We start from the raw sequence: 14,782 nt of genomic DNA, 5'->3' as shown, positions 1-14,782 counted from the left end.
GCACATGGTACAATCAGCATAAGGACTGAGTTTAATTATTCAATATCTCTATCTATCTATATATATATATTTCTTTCTCTCTCTCTTTCTCTCTCTCTCTTTTATTCTCTATCTGTAGGTTTTCCAGAGTGGTGGCACACACCTTTAATCCTAGCACTCCAGTCAAGAAGGCAGGAAGATATCTGAGTTCAAGGGCAGCCTGGTCTACGGATTGAATACTAGGATAGCCAGGGCTACACAGAGAAACCCTGCCTCAAAAAAACAAAAAGAACAATAAAAATTTTAAGAATTAACTCAAAAAGACAAGGGAAGGATGGCGAGTGATATCATAAAACAGACATGGCTCAAATATCTGATCCACTTCAAAGTTGTCTTCATCTGATAATAGGTTATATTGGTATTTTTAGACAAATATAGTTGATTATTCAGTATTTTAAATAAGATCAAATGTAACCAAAGAACTGAAACCGATATTCTATATTATAGTATCATTAAAACAAAAAACCTTTTTAAACATCCAATCCAGCATATCCCAAAATATGAGTATTCTTACTATTTTTTAGAGCATTGGCAAATTCTGGGCCACCTTTGTCCTTGAAGACAGGGAAAACATCTGGTTGAGGCAACTGATTGGTAGTCAAGAGAGCTTTTTGTAGTTTGATCCTTCCTTCCAAGAGCTGGTCCCACAACGCTGAAGAAAAAAGTAAAAGAAAACCCCATCTCAGGGTCAGGAAGTCTTTCTGGGCTAGTCACTGAAGGACAAGAACACCAATTTCTAAGCAGCATACTTGACTTTCATGCCAAACATTTTTCATTCTAGAAAATAAACTATCTCTCTCTCTCTCTCTTTCCTCCCTCTCTCTTTCCTCCCTCTCTCTCTCTTCTTCTCTCTTTCTCTCTCTCTTTCTCTGTCTCTGGAATACTTGCTATGAGAGAGGAAATGTTGACAAGAGGAAAGAACACACTCCTCTTCAATCTCCCACAAGGACTAGCACATAACCTGCTAAGCAGCTATACAGGAACTGGAATGCAGGCCTCTGGTTAAGCGAGGCAGGTCATAGATTAACTGGAAGAACACTGGAGAAACAAAACAACCACAACTAAAGAGCAGACTAATGCAGAAAGTCTGAAAAGCAAGCGAGTAGCAAAGGCATACACGCACCTATCTGATTCTTCACAGCTCTTCCTTTTTCCACTTCCTCAGAAACTTTGACACTGGAGAAGGCCGTCACCACACCGTCATCTTCACTGTCCCTGTCTTCTTCCCTGTCTTCCTCATTCTCACCTTCTAAGTCTTCCTCAGCATCTTCTGAGATCTCCAGGCCCAGGCCCCCTGAATCCCCATCTTCAGATCTTCCGTCATCAGATATTTCATTGTCTAAATCATGAGGGAAAAAAGTGGGGGAGAGAGTTACCTAGAGAAAAATGTCAGGCCACATCTTTCATTTCAGTTAATCTGTGGGATCTTATATGAAAGAACAAGCATATTATTGTGCTCTATTCAACTGAACAAACTTATTACGTATCTATCATCTCTAAAATGTTGAGGGAAAACAGAGACAAACAAAGCATGAGTTCTGGCAGCCTAAGACACACTGTGCAGACAAAGCCTGATAAGGTCCTAGATACGTCCTATCAAGGACTGAATCACACGTATCACAATCTGAATGACAGCTCCTCGGGTATTATCAGTGGATTCAGCATAGCTCCACTGACCTCCCTAAAATAAATGGCATCCTCTCAATATCCATATCCAGAGACTTCTTCCACCTTGAGAAATGTACTACTGCTTAAAACCGTAAGCTAATTCTTTCTCAAGAAAGATGGAAGCATTATATTATCATTTACAATGACAAAAGGCCAGTTTCATGAATAATAAACAGGAAATCAGTGCAAGACCTGAAAAAACAAAAAGGATCAAAATATAAAAGCATTACATGCATCTAACTTTTTTTTTAATCACATAGCCCTGCCAAATACCCATGATGCACTGCCCATTTCCCTCCTCATTTTAGGGTGAGCCATTAACCTGAACTTGTTAGCTTTGAGTTTTAGGTATCTTTTTGTTTGTTCTTTTGAGATAGGGTCTCAGGTGTATCGTGTGCTAGTATAGAACTTACTGTATAGCTTAGGTTGGCCTTGAACTCCTGATCCCCCTGCTTCAGTCTCCCCTATTTCTGAGATAAAAGAACTATCCTCATTCTCACCTTCTAAGTCTTCCTCAACATCTTCTGAGATCTCCAGGCCCAGGCCCTCTGAGTCCCCATCTTCAGATCCTCCGTCATCAGATATTTCATTGTCTAAATCATGAGGGGAAAAAAATGGGGGAGGGAGTTACCTAGAGAAAAATGTCAGGCCACATCTTTCATTTCAGTTAATCTGTGGGATCTTATATGAAAGAACAAGCATGTTATTGTGCTCTATTCAACTGAACAAACTTACCATGTATCTACTGTCTCTAAAATGCTAAGGGGAAACAAAGACAAACAAAAGGAGATAAAAAGCCTAATTGGGCTTTAGGATTCTTTTTAAAATGAAATGCTGCCCTCTAAGGCCCTTCCTAGTACCAATTCAATGGTCTCTCCTAAAATAAGTAGACACAAAGACTTCCAGAAAGTATCCAGAAACAAAACAGTTTAACCATACAAAACTAAGCCAAGAGAAGAGTTGGGGTGAATATGTCTACTCACCAGATGAACTTGGCAGAGTCTGCTCCCACTGGTCTTCGTTCCAAGCTTTCCTAGAAGTGGTCTTGCCAGAATACCTTTTGTCAGTGTCCAAGAGGGAGACTGGTGCCAATTTTCTAATGCTACTCACTGCCACATCATCTTCCCCCTCTTCTCCTTCATCAAACCTGTCAATCACTCTGGCTCTAGTGGCTGTTGGGAAGTAAAACAGACTCTTAAGTTAGAAAAAACTTTAATAGGAACCCAATTAAGCCATTTTAACCCCACATCCCACCTTCCAGTGCTAAGTGAGTACTATTACTTCCGGGCTACATTCCCAGCCCTTGATTCCCTAAGTGTCCTCTATAACATCTCCACTAACTTACAGGAATCGTGAGTTTACTTCTGGTTCCTAGGGAGACTGGTGTCATACTGCTTTCTGTTTCTATACAGAAAGCTAACTCCCTGCATCTACTAGTAGATATGTTTTTATGCCTTGCATCCTACAAATCTAGTCTGACTCTTCCTTCCTTTTCCATGGTGTTTTTTATTCTTTTTCGCAGGTTCTGAAGATTAAATCCAGTGCATCAAGTATATCGGCTACATGCCCAGGGTCCTTAATTCTTTCTCAATATGGGACAGTCATTGAGTGCCATAGACACTCATGACACCCCACCCTCTTCCTCACACCTCCCTAACCAAAGTCTAAAGTACAATTACTTCCAGCCAGTCACAGGATAGGTTTACGGAGAATCTCTGTCATCAGAATGTGGACAAATGTCTTAAGAACTAAATAAATATGGTTAAACATCAAGTAATCTTTTTCGTTCTCGAAGCAAGTTTTTAGAAGCAGTCACTTTCAAACACACAAAAAAACCCTGAAACTCATCAGACTTCTTTCTCCTAATACCAGAAAGGGTATATCCTAAATAACTGCCAGTTGGCTGCTAGAGGCTCCCTACATCAACTCCCCGCCAGAGTCCTTGTGTCCCGCCCACCCCCAAAGTCTAGAAAGCTCGTTTACAGTTCACGTCACCCTCTACCTCTCTAGGGGCCAACCCTCCAACGAGACAATTTTCCTCCAGCGCAAAGGGAAGGAGAGCTGGTCCAAGCACCAGCGGCCCGCTAGGGCTCACTTTAAGTCGGGCCCACAGCTCTGCACGTGGCCAGCCCCAGTCAGGCCTCACCCTCCTCCGGGTCGGCCTCAGGATCCGCCTCACGCGGCCTCGGATTCAACAACTGTTCCAGCTGCAGAGCCAAGGGCTGCGGCTCCGCCATGGTCACCAGGTGACTGTCGGCGCTGCGCAAGTGAAACCGCAGCCGGAGCCCCGGCCCGACGCTCCCGGCAGTGGTGCTACGGCCGGGCTCCACTCAGCAACTACAGGCGGAGACCTCAGGGAGGCAGCGTTCAGAAGCCCAGTAGGCAACTTCCGGGAGGCGCGCGCCAGAGGGGCGGGGCCTCGCGTCACCACAAGGCTGCCAGGCTGGAGACGCAGGCGCCTGAAACCGTGGAAGGGCCGCAAGCAGCCTAACGCGCGTGCGCCAGAGTCCAGGTGCGCGCGCGGCGCGGGAGCGCGCGGGAGCACGTGACCGCTTCCAGCGAGAAATGTTGATTGTGTTATGAGCTGCCAGGGTCCCCTAAGCACGAAATAACGCCTCAAGCTTTGTGCGAGGCTGGTTTAGGAATTAAGCGTAAAGTAGCTGTGGCTCATGGTGGCTGGCTGACTTGTGAGAGAAGTAAAGGATAAGCCTCTCGAACCTCAGGTACACACCCGAGCAAGCACAGACCCGGGAATCAAAACGGCTTTTCTCAATGTAGAAAAGCCTGGGGCCAAGCACACAGCTTCCATCTCAGCGGCCAGGATCGAGAGGCCTGTTTGTGTAAGTGTGCGGAGAAGTGCGATCTTTATTGATAGAAATAATTACGAATCGCAATGGTTGTACCACAAATCAAGATTTTTTTCCTGTAGCTTCTTGTACCCTCTTTCCTGGGCAAGCACGGGGCCGGGGGGGAGGGGCGGCGCGAGGGAGGGTAGAATCACACTACTACACAATCCTTGATATTAACAGCTTTTCTGTTCAAAGATGGAGTGACTCAGTCAGCCCCCCTCCGCCCCCAAAACTAGTGAGCAATAGAGAAGAGAAACCCTTCACTCAGTTCTAGTATTAGATGGTTAGACTCAAAATACAAAGACCTTAATGAGATAAATTTAATTGCACCCAGGCACATGAAGATATGCAATCACTTTGCATTCGTTTTCCTTCATGGAGCATCCCTTGACTGCCCACTATGTGGCAGGCACTGCTAAATGAAATACAGGATATGTAAGTTAGATTCTCTCTACATAGTGAGCAGCCCAGAAGGGCAGGAAACATGAATTGCAAGGAGGAATGACAAATTTGAGTGTAAAATAGTCTGTCTATACTGTTGGAGGTCTTCCTCTATGGAGACCTAAAATCTACTGTAAACAGGAAAGCTGGCTCAAAAGAGTCCAGTAAAAAAAAAAAAAAAAAAAAAAAAAAAAAAGACTTAAATAATAGACACTGTGTCCATGCCTGTTCATATGTTGAGACAGCCTCCAGCATACTATGTACTTGAAGATGGCCCTGAATTCCTTGATCCTCTTGCCTCCACTGGGATTAGAAGCATATGCCCGCCACTACACCCTGTCTACTATTCAGAGCTAGGGGCTGAACCCAGAGGGCTATGTATGCTAAGCAGGAACCTTTCCAGTTCGAAACTCCCAGGCCAGTACCATTTCTTAAATATACTCCAGGCCACTTGGATCCCAAAGCCAGCAATGTAGGCAACTGGTAGCTCCCCAGTGGAACCCTCTTGGAAGGCAATTCAGAGACCCTCAGATTCAGGTAATAAGAGATTTCTACTTTAGTGTGGCATGTCCCGTGTTCCTGTCCTAACTGGCCCTTGAATGAAGATGACCAAGCCTACAAAAGAGAAAAAATAAACTGTTTCAGGGTAAAGCCTTTCAAGACATGGAGAGCAAAGAATGTCAGACTGGGCAGAGACTCAAGCGAATAAAAATTGCTGTATAGCTGAGAGTCGTATAGAGAGCTTGTTTTCTAAGGTGCTCTCCGTGATTACAGCCGTGTTTGTATTAGAGCCTCCATAGCAAAAAAAAAAAAAAAAAAAAAAAAAAAAAAAAAAAAAAAAAAAATGTTCTCCGACCTCACATGTAGTAAATTCTATTCTCCCAGATCCTCCTTCCTTGCTCTTTCAGGTGCTAAGAGGGCTTAGAAACCTGCCCTTAAAGGTAAGGAGCAAGGGGGAAAGAGAAAAGGAAGCAGGGCAGAGACCACCTTGAAGCTGTTATGCATACAGGACACTGTTGGCCTATTTGAGGCAGAGCTGAGCAAACAGTGTAAGGTGCCATGAGCCTGCTTACCAATCTCCTGCTCCTATCTTAGCTGCTCCTGACTTGGGACCCATTTTTTTAAAGGAAGTAGTCAATAGCTTTACTCTTGACACATATACCCCAGCCTCCCACAAAATGGCTTCCAAGGCTTTCCTACCCCAGGAATCTTCTTCCTGGAGGGGAGTGAAGAAGAAAGAATGGTAAAGCTTAAGAGGCAATTAGGGGAAGTTAACACATGAGCAATGAAGAGACCACTCAAATGCCCAGGAGCTCCTTCTCCAGTTGTGAAGGACTCCAGACAAGGGTGGGGTTGGAGGGTGGGGTGTGGGAGGGGGTAGTAAAGGGCAGTCTAGCTTCCTGAAGAAGTTACAGCCTTTAGGATGTAGAGCGGGTGGCCTGAGCAGAGAGGAGTGTAAAGGTGAGCAAGCTGTCCTGCCAAGAAAAGACAGGAGTTTGAGGTTCACTCCCTCTATCTGCTGCCTGAACTGCAAAGTGTCAGGAATAGCCATGGATGGACAGAGGTGACTAAATTGGACTCCTCCCTCCAATGGTCAGGAACAGCTGGTTTCAAGAGTTTAGAGAAACCAGGTTCTGACCTGTCTTCCTAATCAGCATCAGCCTCAGGCTGGACCCTTGACAGGACCTGTCCTGTGTCTTCACTAATTTGCCTGCCTTCTTGTGTGGCCTTGCATCAAAACAAGCTGCTAGGGGGGTAAGTTGAGTCAGTGAGCTTTGAGACCTCAGCTTAGATGGCAGCTCTCTGAGGCTGGAACCCTGACTGCAAGCGCCTAGAGGCACAGAGGTGGAGGCTTTAAGATAGCTTGGGAAAGATAAGTGCTAGCCAAATCCTGCTGTGGAGAGGCTGCCCTCCCGGATAAGAGAGTGGGACAGGGGACCAAAAGACACTTCCCTTCTTCCTGTCATTGTCTCCCAGGAGCTCCTGGAGGGAAAAGTTCGGTGGGCCAGAGGTGCGCAGCAGAGGTGATAGCGACCCAGCCCCTGCTGATCTGTTACCACCTGTCCAGGTATTCGCTGGGTTTCACAATGACCCGAGGAGGGAAAAGACCGCGCCACCACCTTGGAGTTAGAATTGAATCCACGCTGCCTGCCCAACTCTTAAAGCGTTTCTTATCAAATACTCCGATAGCACAATAAAGCTGCTAAATAATTCAGCACCTTGATAGGAAAACGCCCCTTCCCGATGAGCATAGGTCCAGCTAAATGAATGCCTTTAAGGGGGAGGGTTCCAGAGTGGTGGCTGTAACGAATGTGAGATATGATTTAATGTATATAAATGCTAAAAGAAAAAACACAGAGACCGACCGTTACTGCATATTAAGAAAATGTGCTGTATGCCACCGGTAGGCTAGGAGTTTCCAGAGTCTCCCTTGTATTTCATAAATTTTTGTTTCTGAAAGAACACTGTCAGATTCCTCCCTGGTTGTCGTTAGTTAGATAAGCCATCATAGGAGGGCAGTGAAATATAGCTTACTCTAAAGCCCTCTCTACGGGAAAGATAAACTTGGCAGTGTCTTTACAAAATAAGCAAACAGTGCTAGAAATTGCATACAATTTAATGTAAAATGCTTGATTTTTTAAAAAAATAAATAATAAGGAATAATCCAGACTGAAATCTAGCTGCTATGGTAAAGAAACCCTGGGACCCTGATATTAAAACATTCAAACATCCACACATTATTTTTACAGAAGAAAACATTCCCATGTCTTCATTTCTAGGGAAAGTTTGGGTGGGAGTTAACTATTTTCAGGCCCATTCTATTGGCAACTCCCAGTTGCAATTTGATTTCTCTATTGGTCATTTTTTTTGTTCATCTTCTGCAGAACGTTAATATGTATCTTATGCCAGACAAAATAGTTTTCCTTCTGGGGAACTTCAAATGTAGCAAATACTATAAAATAACAATTTCATATCAGTTCTGTGAAAAGGATTAAAGGATCTCATTTCTAGTTATACTTTATATTCATTTTCAGTTATCTTTCAACCCACCAAATTAGAAAGCAGGATTATCTATGGAAAATGAATTGAAGCTGTAAAAGACTAGGTCTAACTGTATTTACAAGTATCTGACATTCAGAAGCCTGGCTTTGAAAGTGCAGGAAGATGTTTGGATTCTCTCCCCTAAGCACAGACCCGCACCACCCAGTTGGTTTTTTTTTTTTTTTTTTTTTTTTTTTTTTTAAGCCATGGATTTGATTCCTATTTCCAATTCTATATTAACTTATCAGCAAACATCTCTTCAACTATATCAGTTAAACCCAGAGAATGCAAATCTGTATTTAATAACAGCAGGAAGCCAAAGAATGCTTGGAAGGCTTTGGAAAAGAACTTCAACCAGAGTCAAGGTGAAAATGGATCACTCCCATCCAGCCTCTCTTCCTACTGGCTTCTGAGGGTCCATTCAACACCCTATTGGGACTTCCTTCCACTCACTGAAAACATGGAATACCACACCAATTATCTAAACATCAGGTTTTCTATTTTTATTAAAAACTCACAAATTTATTCAACATGGTTTTTTTTCATACAGTGAATGGTCTAATATGCACTGGAGGTCACACAAGCTTAGGTTTATTAGAACAATAAAAGACATATGAGAAATTTAATATATAAAGAAAACAGTAGCAGCTGTTGACTGCATATTTGACCATAAAATTTAAATATTTTGGACTTTTATTTTAAAGACACAAAAATAAAACCTGTGTGGGTCTATATAAGTCATATTAACAATTTCATGAATGTTTAACAGGACTAAAAGTTAGCAAAGATGTTTTTTTAAACCTTGTAACACTTTTCTGTTAACACTTTCTCAGGTTGCTGGTGCCAGGCACCATTACAGTATTTGTGCTATAATTTATTCTATTTGGCAACTGTCTGAATATCATGTTTTTCCTTTGCCTCGTGTAAACAACACCTTTTTACATACTAGCACAGTGAGCCGCAAGCCCTGCAAATCTGTCAGAACATCTACAGGAAAAGAAAAGGAACAATTTTGGTTGATTGCTCAAAACATTTTGTTTTTGAACAAGAGGTTTCAAAACAGGATATATTAGTAAAACACTGAACTCCTGAATTTAACATACGTAAACAGTTGACTGTTTTTAGTTCAATAGTCTTTTTTTTTTTTTTTTAACTTTCGTGTGAAGGTAGAATACTTTTTTTTGTAGAGGTGATGTTCAAGTCATTTTACTGAGAGGTCTGGCTGGAGACCATCCTGTGGAGAGAAGGTGACTGTAAGTGAGTGTGTGAGTGTGTGTGAGTGTGTGTGTGGGTGTGGGTGGGTGTGTGTGTGTAGGGGAGAGAGGGGAGAGAGAGGAGAGAGAGAGAGAGAGAGAGAGAGAGAGAGAGAGAGAGAGAGAGAGAGGTGTGAAGGTAGAAGAGTTGATACTGAGGGCTTTACATTTAGAATTTTGCAATTTTGGCGAAAACAAAAATCAAAAACCCGGATAGACAAAATATATATATATATATAATCCCACCTGATGCACAGCAGGTCGGTGTTTCTGAAGCTATTAAGAGCTTGTTGTCGTCGCTGAACTCTGAGACAACACTAAGAAGGGATGTCCCAGAACTAGAACTAGAACCCTCTGGACTGGAGCGCCCCTGACATCTTTTCCTTCCTCATCTGGCAGAGCGCCTCTAGAAAGGTCTCCCTCCCCAGGCTCCTGGCATTGCCCAGGACTGAGCGAGGAGAGGCTTCAGCTGTCCAAGACATCTTCCAGTTAATCAGAGGAACCGCCGGTGGAGTCTGTCCATGGATCCAGATCCAGAAGGCGAAGATGGGGATAGCTTGGAATTCCCCTTCCGGAGCCCCAGTTCTGCGCTTTGCCAGCCAGTGTGTGGATATACCAGCTCTACTGTGAGGCGGATTTGGATCCTACTTTGGACCCCTTTTGCCATCCAGTCTCCTCAAAAAGAATGGTCCCCGAGGCTGAAGGAAATGGAGCAAGGAGGTTTGCTTTTTTATGTTTTTTTTTTTTTAATCTCCTATTTTTCTGAAATAAAAGCTCGTCTCTGTACAACCACGAGCTCCCGTGGCCAATGCGAGACCCCGCTACCACACGGCTGCCTCATTCATTTCAGGAGGGTGAGACAAGTGGTTCCCATAGCTGGCTCCACCATTGACCGACAGAGATGAGAAAGGTGGACTGGGCCCGAAGACCTCCGCTGACATGGAGTGGAGAGGCCCGGGCAAGGTGGGCTCAGGACTAGGCGAATCCCCTGGGGGATGTGCCAGGATGTCAGTGAATCGCTGCGCCTCACTGGAAGGGTGGTGGCCAGGCAGCGGGTGGTCCAGACCTCCAAGGGGCGTCCCTGAAGGTCCAGATGATGGCACAAAGGGTAGGTCCACTGGCGTCTGGGCCTGCGAGGATGGCGGTCCTTGCGGGAAGAAGTCATAGTTGCCTCCGGGACCGTAGTACTCACTCTGGTAATCTGCAGACCAGTAAGGAGAACGAAGGGAAAGCTATCAGGCGCAACCCCGGGTCTAGTAGCACCCACAAGTTAGAAAGGCAGGCTTGCCAGCGAGTATCGGTAGCTCAGGAAACTTGCTGTTTGTGGGACGGACACCGGAGCAGTATGGAGACTTGGCACAAAACTCGAAGCTGCTCCCGACCGGGGACCCTCTTCTCAACAGGGTTGGGATTTCGGTCATATCTTTTGACTTGCTCTCCAGCCTTCGCCCTTACACCTCCACAGAAAGCAAGAGGTACCTCCCACACTGCCACCCGGATCCAGCGAAGCCCCCACGGCCCGGGTACCGCCTTGCCACTCAGCCACACTCACCTCCGTAAAAGGAGAAGGGGCCGTTGGGGATGAGTTCGCCCGGCTCCAGGCGGTCCACCAGCGGCCGCATCCGGCGAGGACTGCGGAAAAAGGCGTGGCGCCGCGCGCCCAGCGCGCTTAGCTGCTTCATCCTCCGCTCCTTGGAGCGTCGATTCTGGAACCAGACCTGAAGCACACAGGCACAAAGTCAGACCGCGGAAACTCCGCTGGGCAGCCGGTGTACAACGGGGCCCAGCTGGCTGGAGGGGAGGGGAGCGTTAGTGTGTGTGTGTGTGTGTGTGTGTGTGTGTGTGTGTGTGTGTGTGTGTGTGTGTACGCGCGCGGGTGTGTGTTGGTCTCTGAGTAGGACCAGGCTAAGGATGTGCAGGATTCCCAAGAAGGGGGTCTGAGGGAGACCACTGCCTTGTCTGACTTTGCAGTTCCACTATTTCCAACAGTCACATTTTTCACTTTGCATTATCTTAGGAATCATAGATGTTGAAACGCTCCAAGATACTGTCACATACACGGCTACCATTTCAGGGTCTCTTGTAGACCCTACCCCATATCATGATAGTGACAGAGACTCATAAAGCCTCCTGCTGCTTGCTTCCCAAGGGTAGTGACACAATCCGCTTTTCATACCCACACACAGCCTCCAAGTGCCAACCATACTTAGCCACAGCCTCTCATCTATAGTGACAGACACACAACCCCACATTCATGAGCACAGGTTCACACGGCCTCCCAAAGACTGCCTTTTTCCAGCACTAAGACAGGCACAATCAGCCTCCCAGACGTATTTACCCATACCCTCACCTGGCCTCCAGGCACTCTGATTTGACACATAGCACAGGTAAGGCCAGACTCCTAGTGCCCGAGCCACACTCTATCTGGCCTCTTTCCAATGCAGAGAGGCCCAGCTATCTGCAGATGGCTTAGCCTTCCCATCTTACTCCAGAGCTGAAAAACCATCTCTCCTTCAATCTATGGTGCCCTATCTGCATGGGGAGAGCAAGTCTCTGCTCTGAGCCTTTTCTAACTGGGGCACAAAACTAAAAATTTGTGGTTGAGGAATTAGGGGAGAGCTTGTTATGCAGAAACCAGAACCAAATGACTCTGGAGCCCACAACGGGCTCCTAAAGGGTGGAAGAGGGACAGGATGAGTACAGAAAGAGGGATGCTAGCTGTTGTCAGCTTAGTGTTGGACCTTGTGCTTTCCTCCACATTCATCCTGAGTTCCCAAGCCGCTCCCTCCCCTTTAGCCACTACTGCCTCTGTGGGTTTTTTTTTTTTTTTTCCTCACATTCCATTTTTCCTAGCCCTTTCCAGCCTTTTCCTAGCCCTGGTTACTTCTTCCCCAAGCTTAAGAACGCTGGACTCTCCCGGGCTCAGCCTAGGTTCCTTTAGTGGCCATTCCAGCCTTTGAGAGACAGAGTGACACACCAGGATTCTGACCTGGATAACACGCATGTTGAGGCCAGTCTCCTGGGCCAATTGCTCACGGATATGGCGTGTGGGCTTGGGTGTAGCTGCAAAGGCTGCCTTCAAGGTCTCCAGTTGCTTGGCTTTGATCGTGGTCCGGGGCCCCCTGCGCTTGGCACCTAGGTTCTGGTCATCGTTCTCATTGCTACCACCTTCCTTATCTGAAACGTTGGCACTTTCAGAGTCCTTGGCATCATCTTGCGATGGATCTTGTGAATCCGGAGATAAACTAGGGTCACTGCCTGTGGTGGCTGGGGAGAGGGAAAGGATTGGTGAGCAGGGGTCTTGGCGCATTTTCCTCCCGGATACCCGCCCTCTAGCCAGTTTGGAATCCTGGCCTCACCCGAGTGGAGGCTGTTCTCTTTGGCGACACTGCTGTTACTCAGGTAATCCTCTTTACAAACGAACTTGTTCTCGTCGATGATGTAGAGCTCCTCGCCAGTGGAGAGCTGCTTGTTACACATCATGCAGGTGAAGCAGTTGAGGTGAAACACTTTGCTTCGCGCTCTCCGAACCAGATCGCTTGGAGAGATGCCCTGCGCACAACCCGCGCATTTGGTACCGAAACATCTGCGTAGGATGGGTGAGGGTTAGGAAGAAGTAGGAGCCCAGATGAAATAAAGATAGCCAGGGAAGAAGTTGAGGTGGGGGAGAGAATGAATATAAGAATTTATTAAGCAAGCGAGGAAGCAGGAGAGAATGCGGGGCATTAGGAGAAAGGAGGAAATACATTCGGTTAGAGATAAGGCCCAAGTTGCCCCCCCCCACCTCTAACCTCATGCCTAGAATTGGCCCCCCAGGAAAAAAAGCGTCGCAAGGAAGGGCTTCAAAGTGGCTACGAGGGCAGAAGGGAAAGAGAGCCGCTCATTTCCCGGTTATTTTCAAAGAAGTTAAATCCAAGTTAAGAGCGCCATAGAATTAAGTGGCCCGCTCTATTCGCTAGCTTTGCCTTTCTTTCACCACAAAAGGACCTGCGCTCAGGCGGAGAGTTGGCAAAGTCCGACCTCGCGGTGAGTAAACAAATACTGACTCTCAGAGCCTTGGTGGCTGTAGCTGGGCTGCTGCCACGTTCTTGCGCAAAAGCCTGGCAGATTGGCGCAAGCGGGAGCTGACGCCGGGTTGAACCGGCTTTAGGTGCCCTGCTGAGCTTTGCCGCTAGCGAGACCTCGAGGGCCCCACGGGCCCCGCAAGCCGGTGTGGCTTAGGCTCTCAGGCTCAGATTCAGCCTTGCAAAGTAAAAACCCGCGCAGTCTGCGGAAGATCCAAAACTCAGCCTTTCCTCAGCAGCAGATTGCACCAATCTTTGCTTCCGGGCTCCCTCGCAAACACAAGCCGCGCGTATCCTGAATCGCCACTGGGGACTGCGCTTCCAGGGCCTTTGGGCAAAAGGAGGCAGTGTAGCTTCGAACTCTCCCAGATTTGAGCTAGTCTCAGAAACCAAGATCAAAATAGCGGAGTAAAGTGTGGGATTTCAGATCAGTGGGAAATATAGTTTACATTTGAAGCCATTCTCTGTTGAGTTGTGATCGGGGCAAACAATGAATTTAAGAAAATGCATGTAAAATGCTAAACAGAAGAGAATTTTCCCCGTTCTAACGAGCCGCGTGTCCGCCAGGAGGTGGTCTTCCTGGCGGGGCATTGGCTGGAAAGACACGAAGAGAAGCCTGGGCATTGGACCGAGGCCAAACAAGAACCGTACGGTTCTCCCAGGTCTATGCTTTAGAAGCCAATCCACGTTTGGAGAGACCCCTTGGCATGCAGGGTTGGCCTCAAAGTCGGGCCCTGTACTGTGTCTTTCTGGGCCACAGGGACTCTAGTTCCGACAAGACCTCTCGAAGAGTAAAAGGCAGTGACTGGAATAAAGCTGGAGCTCAACTTGGAGGACCAGCAATCTGGGAAAATGCGTTTGGTTGCTGGACAGCTTGGCTCCGGGAAAGACTAACAGAAGCTGCAACCCTGCGGCTGCTCCTCTACTCCCCTGGCTTCGAAGGGTTTCTGAGCTGAAGCCGGTTACGACCCTTTCTTCCCAGGCGCGGGCAGCCAAACCTGGACTACACTTTCCAGAACCAAGCACTACAGCTATCTCAGCATACCGGCTTCCTAAAAGGTAGAAAGAAGTGGAAAGGACTTGGTAGCCTTAGTGAAAGGCAGCTCCTAACGCGGCTGCCATAGCCCCACAGACCTCTGATCCCAACCTGGCCAGGAGGGGCCCGTGGGGAGGGAGCAGCAGAGGCGCGGGAGGGAAGTACTCACCGGAAGAAGTCGTTTTTACAGTAGAGCTTGCCTTCCCGGGAGAAGCACTTCTCGGTCAGGTTGCATTTACATTCACAACACTGGACGCACTTGACGTGCCAGGCCCTGTCCAGCACGTTCAATAGGAAACGGTCCAGGATGGGCCTTTTGCAGCCCGCACAGTGCACCATGGTCTTTGGTTTGGTCCGGTGAGGCCCGGAGCGACAGAGCAATTAGAGTTG

At 46.9% G+C, this 14,782-nt stretch overlaps 2 protein-coding genes across 3 annotated transcripts in view; both read right to left on the bottom strand.

Moving 5' to 3' along the window:
* Positions 1-4,112, bottom strand: part of Aatf (apoptosis antagonizing transcription factor) — a 94,843-nt gene extending 90,731 nt beyond the window's left edge. The window contains exons 1-5 of one of the 2 annotated variants that reach the window (XM_034507988.2): positions 3,854-4,112; positions 2,691-2,879; positions 2,208-2,300; positions 1,163-1,378; positions 554-691 (exon numbers count right to left, since the gene is read on the bottom strand). In XM_034507988.2, coding sequence (XP_034363879.1) covers positions 554-691; positions 1,163-1,378; positions 2,208-2,300; positions 2,691-2,879; positions 3,854-3,944 — 727 coding nt within the window. In that variant the 5' untranslated portion in view covers positions 3,945-4,112. The remainder of the gene's footprint in view (positions 1-553; positions 692-1,162; positions 1,379-2,207; positions 2,301-2,690; positions 2,880-3,853) is intronic. The other variant, XM_034507990.2, reaches the window with a different exon arrangement.
* Positions 4,113-9,194: 5,082 nt separating this feature from the next.
* Lhx1 (LIM homeobox 1) lies at positions 9,195-14,731 on the bottom strand. The gene is made up of 5 exons (XM_034506274.3): positions 14,562-14,731; positions 12,652-12,878; positions 12,282-12,559; positions 10,845-11,010; positions 9,195-10,493 (listed from the first exon to the last, which is right to left on the bottom strand). Exons 1-5 carry the CDS (start codon positions 14,729-14,731, stop codon positions 10,114-10,116), a joined length of 1,221 nt encoding a protein of 406 aa, XP_034362165.1. The 3' UTR covers positions 9,195-10,113.
* Positions 14,732-14,782: the final 51 nt, after the last annotated feature.

Source organism: Arvicanthis niloticus, chromosome 6 (genome assembly GCF_011762505.2).
Source record: "Arvicanthis niloticus isolate mArvNil1 chromosome 6, mArvNil1.pat.X, whole genome shotgun sequence".
Taxonomy (NCBI): Eukaryota; Metazoa; Chordata; class Mammalia; order Rodentia; family Muridae; genus Arvicanthis; species Arvicanthis niloticus.
This window is presented reverse-complemented; position numbering and strand designations above follow the sequence as displayed.